This window comes from Scyliorhinus canicula, unplaced genomic scaffold (genome assembly GCF_902713615.1).
Source record: "Scyliorhinus canicula unplaced genomic scaffold, sScyCan1.1, whole genome shotgun sequence".
NCBI lineage: Eukaryota > Metazoa > Chordata > Chondrichthyes > Carcharhiniformes > Scyliorhinidae > Scyliorhinus > Scyliorhinus canicula.
Genome location: NW_024055497.1, coordinates 1,903,584 through 1,919,886, shown reverse-complemented (window position 1 = coordinate 1,919,886; position 16,303 = coordinate 1,903,584). Strand labels below are relative to the sequence as shown.

Genomic DNA, 16,303 nt, shown 5'->3' with positions numbered 1-16,303 from the left:
TTGCTCTGCTATTCAATCAGAACACGACTGATCTGTTCCTGGTCTGAAATCCACCTCCCCACATGTTACCCATATCCCTTAATCCATTTTTAAAATCAGGAATATATTTTCTCGAAACCATTTAATGACTCAGATTCCACTGCACTATGGGGCAGGAGTTCCACAAATTCACCACCCTCTGCAAGAAGTAGTTCCTCCTCATCTCAGTTCTATATCTACCGCCTCTCGACCTATATCCGTGATCTCTTATTCTAGATTACCCCACAAGGGAAACATTTGGTCTATGTTTACTTGATCAATCCCATTTAGTATTTTATACACCTCGAACAGTTCCCCTCACATCCTTCTAAACTCCAGCGAGTATAAGTCCAAACTGTTTGATCTCTCCTCGTACGTCAACCCTTTGATTTCTGGAATCAATCTGGTGACCCTCTCTGAACTGTCTCCAAGGCCACCACATCCTTCCTCAAATCAGGAGAACAAAACTGGATACAATACTCCAGATGTGGTCCCACCAACACTCTATACAATTGCAACAACACTTCTCTACTTGAAAATGAAATGAAAATCGCTTATTGTCACGAATAGGCTTCAATTAAGTTACTGTGAAAAGCCCCTAGTCGCCACATTCCGGCGCCTGTTCGGGGAGGCTGGTACGGGAATCGAACCGTGCTGCTGGCCTGCTTGGTCTGCTTTGAAAGCCAGCGATTTAGCCCAGTGAGCTAAACCAGCCCCTACTTTTACACTCCAGTCCTTTTGCAATAAACACCAAAATTCCATTTGCCTTTTTACTTGCATGCTGTACCTGCATACCGACTTTCTGCGATTCATGAACAAAGGCACCCAGATCCCTCTGTCTAACGCATCTTGAATCTGATTTCCATTTAGATAATTTACCTTTCTATTTTTTCGGCCTAAGTGGATAACCTCACACTTATCTACATTAAACTCCATCTGCCAAATTCTGGCCCAATCTCTTAGACTATCTATATCCATCTGTAAATCTTTTATCTCCTCTTCACTGTCTGCTTTCCCACTTATTCTAGTGTCATCTGCAAATTTTGCTGTGTTACACTCTCTCCCCGCTTGCAGATCATTTATATAGATTGTAAACAGTTGAGGTCTGAGAACTGAACCCTGTGGCACCTCGCTAGTTACAGCTCACTAGCTAGAGAAGGACCCATTTACCCCAACCTCTGCTTTCTGTCAGACAGCCAATCCTCAGTCCAATCAAATACTCTACCCCGAGATAAATAGTCCTTTTCCCACCACGACGGTATCTTGTCTTGTGTTTTATCCATCCTCGATCCGAGTGTTGGTCGCACTCGGGACAATCTCTCTCACTGATTTCTCCGCTGCTGTTCCTGCCTGTCCCATTGAGAGGTCAGTCCACATTCTGATATTATCCACCCGGGCCATCCTTGTACACAGTTTCTAGATGTTTAGCCTGGCATTACCTCTTTTTCCAAACACTCCCTATTCACAACACATGTCCAAAACACGTGAGCTTCCTCGATATCACTGCCTCAAACAAATTCCTCTGAACACCAGCTATCTCCAGCACCCACTCAGTTGTCCACGTTGCCGTCCGTGACACACGGAATATCCGTCTGAGTCCTTTCATTTCAAACACTTTTATTGGAGCCTCGTCCGGCTTCTTGATGCTGCAGCTTTCACAGCCGCACATTGTCACCGGCCACACAAGGGCTTTCAGAAGATGAATGTTGATTGTAACCGCAGTCACATAGAAAACAGAGAGTTGGAATAAATGGGTCCTTTTCAGAGTGGAAAGATGTAACTGGTGGAGTATCGCAGGGATCAGTTCTTGGTGCAATTGTTCAATATTTCCATTAAGGACCTGGACGAAGGAGGTTTCCAAATCTGGACTGCAGTTTAATGTAAAGTGTTAAATTCTTTAATTTAAGATATTCAATTTAATTGGGCTCAAAACCAGGCCCTGTCAGGTTATCACAATGGAAATTGCCTTATCTGATCACAGCGACTGGGTTTCTTCATTAGAAACTAGTCTATCATCAGTAGTGGAAATGAATAAGAGTCTAAGGGTCAAGTTGAGTGACTTTGAAAATCGTTCGCGGAGGCAAAACACCCCCGCATGCGGTTATTGTTCAGTTCTATAATTTTAAGGAGGAGGAACAGGTCCTTCACTGGCCCAGGGAGCACTGGGAAGGCCTCTCCGTTCGGTTACAGCAGGACCTGAGTGCGGACCTGGCGAAGAAAAGGGCAGCCTTTAACAGGGTGAAATCTGTTTTATATCAACGTTTCTCCAGTTTGGCTTGATCTCTCCAGCCTGCTTCTTGTGTGTCCGTCGGAGAAAAGGATCAATTCGTCACCTCTTCTGAAGAGGCAAACTAATTTGTTCAGAAACTCAATTTGAGCTCTGTTTTATTAGTTATTCTGCGTTGTGACGTTCGGGAGTTCTGAATGTGTTTGATTTTTTAAGAGTTACTGTGTTTGTCTGTATATAGTCGAGTTACTGTGTTTGTATATAGAACAGTACAGCACAGAACAGGCCCCTCGGCCCTCAACGCTGTGCCGAGCCATGATCACCCCACTCAAACCCACGTATCCACCCCATACCCGCAACCCAACAACCCACCCCCCAACCTCACTTTTTATTAGGACACTACGGGCAATTTAGCATGGCCAATCCACCTAACCCGCACATCTTTGGACTGTGGGAGGAAACCGGAGCACCCGGAGGAAACCCACGCACACAGTGGGAGGACGTGCAGACTCCACACAGACAGTGACCCAGCCGGGAATCGAACCTGGGACCCTGGAGCTGTGAAGCATTTATGCTAACCACCATGCTACCCTGCTGCCCTAAGTTACTCTGTGTTTTGAGGTTCAGGAGTTTTTACATTGTATAAAATTTAGGATATGAAGTTATTGTTGGGTTTTACACGTGTTGTACTTTTTCTTCTTCGCACTCTGGTTGCATTATGAATTATATCTATGTAAGAGTTTTTCTTTGAGTCTATGGTTCATTGGAGAGCCTCCCAGCTCAGGATGAGGTTAGCTGACAGGAGGGACAAAAGTGGGTGGGCTGCAGCTCCTCGTCCCAAACACCGTGTGAATAGGAGCTCAGAATATTGTTGTGGTCGGATTATGATGTGTAGAGATTTAGAGATAAGGGATTGTTGGGTAATATTACTGATGGGTGTTGTTGGGTTAGGGAGGGATGGAGAGGGTGTTAGTTGTTTGACGGGGTCACTACTCTGTGTCTGTCTGGTCATTGTACTGGGCTTGGTTGTCGTCCTGGATGGATCTCCTCACCTTTGGCTTGTCAAGATCCCTTGCTTGATATTCTTCAGAAGTTATGGCTGACCCCGATGTAGGAATTAATGGGAGATCTCCACTTGGCCTTGTAACCTGGAATATTTGGGGTAAATGGTCCAGTGAAGCAGGCTGGGGTTTCTGCTCATTTTAAGGGTCTAAACTCGGGTGTCGTATTCTACAGGAAATCCATCTGTATGTGAATGTCCAGATAAGGCTTTGCAGATATTGGGTGGGACAAGTCTTTCATTCCGGCTTTAACGGTCGGGCTAGAAGCACGGCAATACTAATCCATAAATAGGACAATTTACCCCCTCTCGGATTATGGACGATCCCAATGGTCGCTATATTATTGTCTGTGGTTCACTGGAAAACACTCCGGTTATTTTCGTAAACATTTCTGCTCCTAACTGGGATGATCCAAATTTTGGAAACTCTTCGGTGAACCTCCTCCCTGACTTATATTCGCATCGATGATTCTAGGAGGTGACCTGAACTGTGCCTTGGACCCGTGATTGGACTGTTCCATGACTAAATCTCTGAGCCCATCTGGGATGTCCAGGGCACTGCCCTCATTTATGGGATGGATTGGTGAGGGGCGGGGGGGGTCCATGGCCTTCCCTGCATCCAAACAGGAAAGAATTTTCCTTTTTTTTCTCATGTTGACCGTGCCTATTCCCGAATTGACGTTTTGATTGTTAAGTCCCTCCTCCTTCAGTGGTGATAGCCGAATACTCGGCGATTGTCATCTCTGATCATGACCCTCATTTTGTTGATTTTCGTTTTGGTTTTGGTCCTTCCAAACACCCACCTTGGAGACTAGACGCCACTTTGATGTCTGATGATAAATTTTGTGGGCATTTGTCTGCTGCCATAGCAGACTTTATTCAGGTCAACAAAATAGAGTCAATATCTCCTTTGGCACTTTGGGAAATCCTAAAGGCCGTCATAAGGGGGGAAGATGATCTCATATCAGGATCACATCATGAAACGGAGAGAGTGGAACGACAAAGGCTGGTGGACTCCATCTTGAAAGTTGACTGTCAATACTCACTTGCCCCAACCCCAGATCGACTGATACACAGAACAAATTTACAGCTCCAATTTGAATTGATATCTACGGATAAGGCCTACATCAGTTACGGCGTTCCAGGGCACCGTGTGTGAACATGGGGAGGAGGTGGGTTGACTTCCTGCATATCAACTCGAGGCAGACTGCCTCTCGAGAAACCCCTTTGGTTTGGAACAAGGAAGGTAACTTGGTTTCAGCTCCTCTCCAGGTTAATGCTGCTTTCAGCTCGTATAACCATAAGCTGTATGAGTCAGAGCTTCTCCAAACACTTCAGGTATGAAGAGTTTTCTAGATGGTCTGCACATCCCGACCATAGAGGAAAGCAGGAGTTGGAACTTGGACACCCCGTGATTCCCAGGAGAAACACTGAAATGTATTGGTGGCTGCAATCCGCCAGAAGGCACCCAGTAGAACGTGGGTCAAACCGACCCATTTCACTTCTTAACACAGATGATAAACTGCTGGCTCAGGTCCTGGCTTCCTGAATGGAGCCCTGTCTCCCAGTTATAGTGTCTGAGGATCGGACAGGCTTTATTAAAGGCCAACAGCTGTCAGACAATGTCCGAAACCTCTTAAACATTGCCCTTTTCCCCGCCACTGCCCTGGGACCTGAAGTCATCGTATCTTTGGATGCAGAGAAAGTATTGGATAGGGTGGAATGGAACTACCTCCGGGAGATTTAGTTTTGGCCGTAACTGTACCTCTTGCCCCTAAAGCCAACATCTGTACGAATACGGTATCTTTATAATAGTTTCCATGAGGCAGGACAATAGACAGCGCTGTTGCCTTTCCCCGCTGCTCTTTGCATTTGCTATTGAACCTCTGTCAATAGTTTTGAGGTCATCCGATGAGTGGAAGGGTATCTGCCGGGTCGAGTGGAGCACCGGGTATCACTCTACGCCGATGGTCTACTTCTGTATATTTCAGACCCTCTGTAGATAACACAATGAGGATACTCACAACATTCGGCACCTTGTTATCTACTGGGTTTCCTTTTTGATAGGAAATCTCAGATTTTACGGGTGGCCCCAGAACCTGGCCCACTGGCAGCAATATTTGGAGTCTCGGACTTTCCGGCTCCATTCGGGGGTTGGGCCGACGTTCTCATTTTTGCTTCTTTGATAGGAGGTGAATATTACTCAGTTAGAAATCTCCCACTCCATCTAAAGCAGGGGTGGGCAAACTTTTCCGTGCAAGGGCCACATTCAGAAATTCACAATTTTAAAGGGCCGCATAGTATATTAAGTAAAATAATTAATATTTAAAATAGCCAAATAAAAGGTTTTTAAAGAAAAAAGCAATTAATTTTTATTAATTAATATTTTAAAGTAGAAACTTCACATGAAACACATGTTGTGCCGAGCAATGATCACCCTACTCAAGTCAACGTATCCACCCTATACCAGTAACCCAACAGCCCTCCCCCATTAACCTTAAAATTAACATTTTTTTTATGACTTGATCTTGGTGGGCCGCATAAAGACCTTGCGGCCCGCGGGCCGTAGTTTGCCCACCCTGATCTAAAGCATCCGCATGGTTGGAGGATATGATATCATTTCCATACCTGGAGAAGACCAAATATACCATTCGGGGCTCAGTGGGGAGGTTCTACCAGAGGTGGCTGCCATTCATCTCAATCTTTAAAGAACTGGACACGATTGCGGGTTAAGGGGGCTAGGATAAAATGGGGATAGTTTGATTGTTGTTATAAAGACCTATCGATGTGACTTTTCTGAATCTTTACCTATATATTCTGTATACTTGCCTGTTTATATTGTTGTTATTGTTCATCTTTGGAAATTCAATAAATATATTTTTCAAAAACAAAGTACTTTGTATCTGTGTTCACCAGGGAGAAGGACATGACGGATGTTGAGGTCAGGATAGGTGTGTGAACTCTCTTGAGAACGTCAATTTATCACAGGAGGAAGTGTTGAGTATCAGCACGGTGAGGGGCAGCACGGTAGCATTGTGGATAACACAATGGCTTCAGAGCTCCAGGTTCAATTCCGGCTTGGGTCATTGTCTGTGCGGAGTCTGCACATCCTCCCTGTGTGTGCGTGGGTTTCCTCCGGGTGCTCCAGTTTCCTCCCACAGTCCAAAGATGTGCAGGTTAGGTGGATTGGCCATGATAAATTGCCCTTGCTGTTGGGTGGGGTTATTGGGAAAGGGTGGAGGTGTTGACCTTGGGTAGGATGCTCTTTCCAAGAGCCGGTGCAGACTCGATGGGCTGAATGGCCTCCTTCTGCACTGTAAATTCTATGAATCCTAAATTACATTAAGGTAGACATTCGGGGCCGGATGGGATCTATCCCAGGTTACTGCGGGAGGCAAGGGGAGAAATAACTGGGACCTTAACAGATATTTTCACATCCTCCTTGACCACAGGCGAGGTCCCAGAGCACGGGAATAGCCACTATTGTTCCCTTGTTCAAGAAAGGAAGCAGGGATAATCCAGCAAATTATAGGCTGGAGAGCCTGAAATCAGTTGTGGGGAAGCTTTTGGAAAAGATACTTGGAGACAAAATATGTGCACATTTGGAGGAAAATGGACTAATTAGTAACGGGCAGCATGGTTTTGTACGGGGACCATCACATCTCCCCAATTTGATTAGGTTTATTGAAGAGGTGACAAAGAATATTAATGAAGTGGCTGTGGATGTAGTTTATATGGACTTTAGTAAGGCATTTGACAAGGCTACATGGCAGACTGGTACAAAAACTAAAATCACATGACATTCGGGGTGGGCATGGCTGGATGGATACAGAACTGGCTCGGTTATAGAAGACAGAGTGGCAGTGGAAGGGTGTTTTTCAGAATGGAGATCTGTAGCTAGTGGTGTTCTGCAGGGATCAGTGTTGGGACCTCTGTTCTTCGTAGTATATCTAAATAATCTGGAGGAAAATGTGGATGGTCTGATTAGTAAGTTTGCGGATGGCACAAAGATTGGCGGAGGTGCTGATAGTGCCAAGGATTGTCAGAGGATACAACAGGATATAGATAGATTGGAGACTTGGGCACAGAAATGGCAGATGGAGATTAATCTGGACAAAAACGAGATGATGAGTTTTGGAGGATCAAATCTAGGTATGAATGATACTGTTCTCTGGCAGAACCCTTAGGAACACTAACATACAGAGGGATCTGGGTGTGCAGGTCCACAATTCCCTAAAAGTGTCAACACAAGTGGCCAAAGTGATTAAGAAGGCTTATGGCATGCTTGCCTCATCAGCCAGGGCATTGAGTACAGGAGTTAGGAAATCATGGTGCAGCTATATAAAACCTTGGTTCGGCTGCATTTGCAGTATTGCCTGCAGTTCTGGTCACCACATTAGAAATGACGTGGAAGCTTTGGAGAGAGTACACAGATGTTTCACCAGGATGTTGCCTGGTCTCGAGGGTGTTGGCCACGAGGAGAGGTTGAATAAACTAAGATGGTTTTCACTGGAAAGACGGAGGCTGAGGGGTGACCTGATCGAGGTCTACAAAATTATGAGAGGCATAGACGGGGTGGATACTCAACGGCTTTTTCCAAGGATGGAAGTGTCAATTACAACGGGGGCACAGGTTCAAGATGAGAGAGGGAAAGTTTAAGGGAGATGTGCGGGATAGGTTTTCACACAAGAGTGGTGGAAACAGGCACATTAGCAACATTTAAGAGTCATCTGGATGGCACATGAATGGGGATTAAATAGAGGGATAGAGACTGAAAAGGGCAGATACGCTGATGTTTTAAATGGTGTCTCACAGGCAGATCACAAACATTTCTCCTTCTGAATCCAAAGACTGATGATATTCGAGCCGTGGGGAACTGAATTACTTTTTCAGATCAGATTATGCTGTGATGTTCCGTTTGAGCTTCCTCCCTGTAAATCCACCCATTCTTTCTTTATAGCAATTTAGAGTAGCCAATTATTTTTTTCCAATTAAGGGGCAATTTGGCGTGGCCAATTCGCCTACTTTGCACATCTTTGGGTTGTGAGGGTGAGACCCACATAGACACGAGGAGAAAGTGTCTCCACACGGACAGTGACCCGGGCTAGAATAATAGGGGCTGGTTTAGCACAGGGTTAAATCGCTGGCTTTTAAAGCAGACCAAGGCAGGCCAGCAGCACGGTTCAATTCCCGTACCAGCCTCCCTGAACAGGCACCGTAATGAAAATGAAATGAAATGTGGCGACTAGGGGCTTTTCACAGTAACTTCATTGAAGCCTACTCGTGACAATAAGCTATTTTTCATTTCCTTTCCTGTACTTTCCTGTTTGGATATATCTGGTTGCGTAAACAATGTCCCAGACTGATCTGTGCTCTGACAGCTCCTGCAGACAGTGTCCATCCACTCAACTCTGGCAGCACCTCATCCACCACTTGCATGGACTCCCAGGGCAGGCTTTTCACCAGGAGAGTTGGTCAGCCCAACAAACCGATTACATTATCTTCATGATTCCTTTCCTTATTCACAATTTCCTCCCTCCCTGCACTCTGACTGGCTTCAGTTCTCAGGCCCCTCTGTGCAGCGTGTCAATAACATCAATGAATCAATTATTTTCTCTCCTGGTCACTGGGACCCTGAAGCCCACCCAGTCACTGTCCCTTTACCAAGATGGCCGCACGTGAAACAAACAAGCTCTGGGAGGTTCTGACCAACCAAGTGACACTGTTGGATCTTAATGTGATATTTGGTTTGTGTTTCCAGTCTGAAAATCCTCTCTCAATGTCCTGTAAAGGAGATCACAAAGGTCACACTATCAGTACAGGATAGATACAGGATAGCAGATGAGGAATATATCAGCTATGATAGAAAGACGGAGCAGATGCGATGAGCCAAATTGCTTAATTCTGCTCCTGTATCTTATGATCTCATGACTGTACACAGAACAATACTCTTCACTGTACCACAGTACACGTGTCAAAACAAATACAATACAAACAAGTCTTGTTTACCCATCCCTGGGCTCACTTTCCTTTTAAGAAGGACCAAAAGGTGAAATTTCCCATTTTCTTTTCCTATAGTTGTGATCCTCCTGATCTCTGTAATCTCCTCCACACACACCCCTTCAAGATCCCAGCACTAAGGGCAGCACAGTGGCGCAGTGGGTTAGGTTCGATCCCGGCTCTGGGTCACTGTCCGTGTGGAGTTTGCACATTCTCCCCATGTTTGCGTGGGTTTCACCCCCACAACCCAAAGATGTGCAGGGTAGGTGAATTGGCCACGCTAAATTGCCCCTTAAGTGGAAAAAATTAATTGGGTACTCTAAATTTATTAAAAAAAAGAAGGTCCCTGCACTCATTTAATTCCGACCATGACAGCATTCCTGATTTTATTCGGTCCACCATTACTGACCTTTTATCATTTGATTGGGCCACCAAGCTCTTGATTTCCTCCTTAAAAATCTCCGACTCTCACTCACTTTCCTCTATCTAAGGTTATCCTTAAAATCTAATATCTCCTCTGTGGCTCCACTGTCAAATGGTACTTTTGATACATTCTCTGAAATGTCTGAAAAGCTTTATTCTGTCAAAATAAATCTGAATTATTGTCACAGTTCTGGAGATGTATCATTGTTCTGTCTCATAAATAGGAATTTGTAACTCAGTAAAACAGTGTCATGATGAAAACATTTGAAAAATGTTGCCTCACCAATGATGGCGACTGAGCCTGAACTCCGTGCTGCTGCCCCCAATAAGATGGTGGGTGCGCGTGCGCACTGTTGCTGGTGCCCAAATAAAGTGATTTAAAGCGCAAACCCCCGTTCGCGCGCGACCGCGATGGCTGCGCCCCCATTAGTCCTGTCTGTGAGAATTCAGCCCTTACAGGCCCAGCTCAGGGCCCCCTCAGGTACCGGTTAGGTTTATTTCTTACGGGTTTTCGGTTTATAGTAACGCATTTACGAAGTGTGTCCAACGATGCGATGATCATCTCTCCCTCGGTCCCGCCATTCCCACCTTGACGGATTATGGATCCGAGAAAGAATTTTCTCTGCGCCGCCATTAACACTGCGCATGCTTCACTCGGCCCAGTCCCTCCCCCTCATTCACTCCGATTGGTTGGAGAACTGTCCGGTCATCCGAATCCGCCCCCTGAACCCTATTGGTTAGGAGTTGCCGTCGATCATTGCCCTGGCATTGTGAGGTCTCAGGTGAGAGGTCAGTGTTGGGGGCGGGGTTTACAAACCCCAGTGCGGCCCCAGAGCCGAATGTGAAATAATGAACATTTTCCACTCTCTGTCCGTCACTTCCGGCTTCTCTCCACAAACAACCTCATAGAGACCAGGGGGGAGACACCGACCCAGTGACAATGTCACTGCATTAGTCACCCAGAGAGACAGGAAAAGATGACTCCATTCTCACTCCACAGTGTAAATACTTCCCACTTTCTCTGTCTTTTAGCTATGACAAAGGGTCGAAACGTTCGCTCTTTTCTTTCCCTACAGATGCTGCCAGAGCTGCTGAGATTTTCCAGCATTTTCTCTTTGGTTGCAGCTCATATTTGTTGTGACCTCCTGGACAGGAAGCTGTGAGCATGGATCTGTCAATCAGCCAGAATTAGCATTTTCAGGAGAATAGGGAGGGTGAATTGCGTCGTAGTATGGTGACTCGGGGATTTTCGCAGTAACTTCATTGCAGCGTTAATGTCACTTGTGACACTAATAAAGATTATTATTAGATACAGCAGAATAAGAATAGAGGGCGAGAAGCAGCACGGTGGCACAGTGGTTGGCATTGCAGCCTCAACAGCGCCAAGGTCCCAGATTCGATCTTGGCTATGGGTCACTGTCCATGTGGAGTTTGCACATTCTCCCCGCGTTTGTGTAGTTTTTGCCCCCACAATCCAAAGATGTGCAGGGTAGGTGGATTGGCCATGCTAAATTTCCCCTTAATTGGAAAAAAATGAATTGGGTACTTTAAATTTATTTTAAAAAAGAGAATGGAGGAAGTGTGTGGGATGGCGATTTGCAGCTTTGGGGAATAAGAGAGGAAAAAATATGACATAGAAACTAGAATTGTCTGTTCTGAGTTTCTATCCTGTACTGACAGTGATGAATTTTGTAAAATGTTTTTACAGGATATTAGACGAGGAGGAATTACTGACAGAAATCTCAAACGTCACATCTCGATCTGATAGTCACTCCCTTCCTTGGAACCTGAATATCCTCAAACTATGATTGTGGAATGACATATGTTTGCCCAAACTGTCAACCAAAGATTTCAAACATCTGTGTGACTGGAAAAGCACGGAGACTCACACAACACACACCTGAGTCAGAGTGTTCCAGTGAACTGACTGTGGAAACATCAGTGTGACTGGAAAAGCACTGAGACCCACACAACACACACCCCAGTGAGAGTGTTCCAGTGAACTGACTGGAAACATCAGTGTGACTGGAAAAGCACCGAGACCCACACAACACACACCCGAGTGAGAGTGTTCCAGTGCTGGGGCTCTTTAGCACAGGGCTAAATCGCTGGCTTTGAAAGCAGACCAAGGCAGGTTCGATTCCTGTAACAGCCTTCCCGATCAATCACTGGAATGTGGCGACTAGAGGCTTTTCACAGTAACTTCATTTGAAGCCTACTTGTGACAATAAGCGACTTTCATTTTCATTTCAACTGACTGTGTAAAGAGCTTTAACCAGTTACACAGCCTGAAAAACATAACATTCAGAGCGGGGAGGGACCATACCCTGTTGGATGTTGTGTCTGTAGACGAGGCTTCAACTGATTGTCCAGCCTGGAGAGACACGAGGGGACCCAAAAATGGAGAAACCGTGCAAATGTGGGGACTGTGGGAAGGGATACCAATTCCCATCTGAGCTGGAGACTCATCGACGCAGTCACACTGGGGAGAGGCCATTCACCTGCACTCAGTGTGGGAAGGGATTCACTCAGTTATCCAACCTGCAGACACACCAGCGAGTTCACACTGGGGAGAGGCCGTTCACCTGCTCTCAGTGTGGGAAAGGATTCACCCAGTTATTCCATCTGCAGATACACCAGCGAGTTCACACTGGGGAGAAGCCGTTCACCTGCTCTCAGTGTGGGAAAAGATTCACTGTATTATCCAGTCTGCAGTCACACCAGCGTGTTCACACTGGGGAGAGGCCGTTCACCTGCTCTCAGTGTGGGAAAGGATTCTGTGATTCGTCCCAGCTATTGAGACACCAACAAGTTCACACTGGGGAGAGGCCGTTCACCTGCTCTCAGTGTGGGAAAGGATTTTGTAATTTGTCCCACCTATTGAGACACCAGCGAATTCACACCGGGGAGAGGCCATTTACCTGCTCCCAATGTGGGAAACGATTCCGTGATTCATCTCATCTGTTGAGCCACCAGCAAGGTCACACTGGGGAGAGGCCATTCACCTGCTCTCAGTGTGGGAAAGGATTTACTCAATTATCTCACCTGCGGACACACCAGCGAGTTCACACTGGGGAGAAGCCATTCACCTGCTCTCAGTGTGGGAAAGGATTTACTCAGTTATCCACCCTGCAGATACACCAGCGAGTTCACACTGGGGAGAAGCCGTTCACCTGCTCTCAGTGTGGGAAGGGATTTACTCGGTTATCTATCCTGCGGACACACCAGCAAATTCACACTGGGAACAGACCGTCCACCTCTCAATGTGAGACGGGATTGTCTGTTTCCTCGGACCTGTTGTGACACCAACAATTTCACAATTGATTACAGGGGTTGGATTCTGCTGTTCTTGTTTCTGCTCTACACCCAGGACTGCATTTTGTTCATTCTGACAGGTGGTCAGTGGGGATGGTCGAAGGGTTTCTTTCTGCTAGACTGGCCGGTCTCACTACTTTGCCTCCAGTGGGCTGATGCTCTTTGAGCCTTGTTGCTGGTACCTGGCTTCAAATTGCACAAGGATCACAGAGTGAAAGGGTGTTTGGAAGTTTGAAGATATTTAGTTTCCATTTCTGTTTGAAACCCCCCCAAAGTGTACCACGTTGCCATGGAGATGGGCCCTGGTGTTTACATGGTTCTTTTGTTTAAATTATCTGGGTGTTCCTCACAGAAGGAAACTATCAGGTTATGAGGGGAAGGTTGTCTGAGGTGGACTGGAAAACGGATTGGTACAGGGAACACCGAATATTTAAGGAATTATTACTTATTTATCAGGGGGTCGGTTAGCTCAGTTGGCTGGACGACTGGTTGGTGATGCAGAGCAAGGTCAACAGTGAGGATTCAACTCCCGTCGTGGCTGAGTTTATTCATGAAGGCCCGGCCTTCTCAACCAGGCCCCTCGCTTGAGGTGTGCTGAACCTCGGGTTAAATCGCCTCCAGTCAGCTCTCTCTGTGTCAAAGGGGAGAGCAGCCTATGGTCCTCTGGAATTTTTGCAACTTTTATTCACATATATACAACAAATATAGATTCCTTTAAGGAATAAAAATCCACCAGGAAAAGTAATGGAACCGTGGCGAACAAGAAAAGTTAAAAGATTCCATGAGATCCGTTAGAATTCAGCAAAGGAGGATCAAGAAACTGATGAGAGCAAACTGGTGAGAAACATAAAAACTGACTGGAAAAGCTTTGACAAAAATGTGAAAAGGAAAAGATTAGCAAAGACCAATGTGGGTCCATTCCAGGCAGAGTCAGGAGAGTTTATAATGGGGAGTAAGGAAATGGCAGAGAAACTGAACAATGTGCGTCTGTCTTCACAGAGGAAGATACAGAAATTGTCCCCAAAACACCAGAGAACGAAGGGACTGGCAGAGATTAGTATTGGTGAAAAAGTAGTACTGGAGAAATTAATGGGGTTGGAAGTGAATAAATCCCCAAAAGCTGATGATCTGCATCCCAGAGTGTTGAACAAGGTGGCTGTAGAGATCTCTATTCCTCATTCTAAATTCTCCTGACTCTAGCTGGAATGGACAAATCCTTTGTCTGAGCCAAACATTTCCTTTTTACGTAGTCATAGAAATGTTTACAATCCATTTTTATGTATTTTGCTAGTTCACATTCTATTCTATTCTCCCTTTGTTTCTCGGTGTCTTGGTTGAAGAACGGAAGTAAATCCTCGGGAATGAATCATCACTTTGGACAGGTTCTGAAACAATTTAAGTTTTGCCTTCCAGGAAAGAGTAGCTATAATCGTGGAGTGTGATTTTAAATTGTTCAAAAGGGCAAAGTTCTATTTTATAGTTTACTGTGTAGGTTTCTGAGTTAAAATAGCTTCTAGTTTGTTTGTTGTAAAAAGTCATAAAACTTGAAGTCTCGTTGTGTGATCTTTTAATTTGTTGACTGGGAATTTGATTTTTTTATAAGAAGGTGCTGACCTTTACGGAGATCCTAATCCACAAGTTTTGTCTTCCTATTTGAGCCTCGGGCACCTTTCTGTCTCTATTGCTCATGTCACTGACAGCCAGGTGATGGAGCTGAGGGCTGAATTTAGCTGAGAATAACGGCCTGTCCCCAGTTGGGAAACTGCAATGGGCGTCGCTAATAGAGACAGAAAGGTGCTGGAGGGCTGACAGGGAACTGGACATCCGACCAATCAAGGGGGGGGGGGGGGGGGGGGGGGGGGGGGGGGGGGGGGGGGGTGACCAGGGCTGATGGTGATGTGACCCCCAGGATTCAGTGCCCCGTGTCCAAAGTTGGGAAGCACAGGAACAGGGTACAGAGGAGCTGAAGGGAAACCATTTGGGACCCAGAACATAGGGTAGCATGGTGGTTAGCATAAATGCTTCACAACTCCAGGGTCCCAGGTTCGATTCCCGGCTGGGTCACTGTCTGTGCGGAGTCTGCACGTCCTCCCCGTGTGTGCGTGGGTTTCCTCCGGGTGCTCCGGTTTCCTCCCACAGTCCAAAGATCTGCGGGTTAGGTGAATTGGCCATGCTAAATTGCCCGTAGTGTCCTAATAAAAGTAAGGTTAAGGGGGGGGTTGTTGGGTTACGGGTATAGGGTGGATACGTGGGTTTGAGTAGAGTGATCATGGCTCGGCACAACATTGAGGGCCGAAGGGCCTGTTCTATGTTCTAACATTGTGAACATCCTGTTACTCTGGTTGTCTTTGATCCTCAAGTAATTTTCCATTAGTTTTTTTTAACCACGTTTCTGTTTCATCAATAAACTTTTAACAGGAAAATATTTGAATTTGTTGGACTTTTCCTGATTAATTTGTTCACTTTCGGGAAAGTAGGTGAAAGGGGTTGACAGGCTCTTTAACAGAAAGTGGTAATCTTAGGTAATTGGCAAAGGATTCAGAGGTGGAGAGGAGATTTGATTTTTCTTTTGACCCAGTGTTTGAAAATGGGGTTCAGGGAATCAATCGTGATTGACTAATTTATCAAGGTTCTCTGAGGAGGTAACAAGTGATGTCAATAAAGGGGAACCTGTAGATGTGATTTATCTGGATTTCCAGAAGGAATTTCCCAAGGTGCCACATCAAAGGTTAATACACAAAATAAGAACTCATGGTGTGGGATCAACATATCAGCATGGATAGAGGATTGGTTAGCTAACAGGAAGCAGCCAGTTGGTATAAATGGGTCATTTTTGGGTGGGTAAGATGTGTCAAGTGGAATCTCACCAGGATCATTGCTGGGCTCTCAACCATTTACAATCTGTCTGAATGTGTTGGATGATGGGATTGAATGTCTGGCTGTTAAGTTTTCTGATGCCTCAAAGACAGGCAGGAAAGTAATTTGTGAAGTAGAATTAAGGACTCTGCAAAGGATTACAAATAGGTTGTGAGTGGGCAAAAAACCTGACAGATGGAGCATAACTTTGGATAATGTGAATTGTCCGCTTTGTCAGGAAGTATTAAATAAAACAATATCATTTAAATGGAGAGAGATTGCCACTATTAGAATTCCCCCGATACCAAAATGAGACAATAAGACATTCTAAATGGTGAACAGGGATTCTCATCCCTGACTCCTGTGCAGACTTAAGTGGGTGCTATTCAGGTCAAACTAGTGTT

The 16,303-nt window shown here is 45.5% G+C and overlaps 1 protein-coding gene across 1 annotated transcript in view; it reads left to right on the top strand.

Annotated features, from left to right (window-relative positions):
* LOC119960282 (oocyte zinc finger protein XlCOF6-like) overlaps nucleotides 1–13,130 on the top strand; it is a 48,082-nt gene extending 34,952 nt beyond the window's left edge. Inside the window, exon 4 of the mRNA XM_038788022.1 lies at nucleotides 12,206–13,130. Within this exon, the coding sequence (XP_038643950.1) occupies nucleotides 12,206–13,031 (826 nt within the window). The 3' untranslated portion in view covers nucleotides 13,032–13,130. The remainder of the gene's footprint in view (nucleotides 1–12,205) is intronic.
* The last annotated feature ends 3,173 nt before the right edge of the window (nucleotides 13,131–16,303 follow it).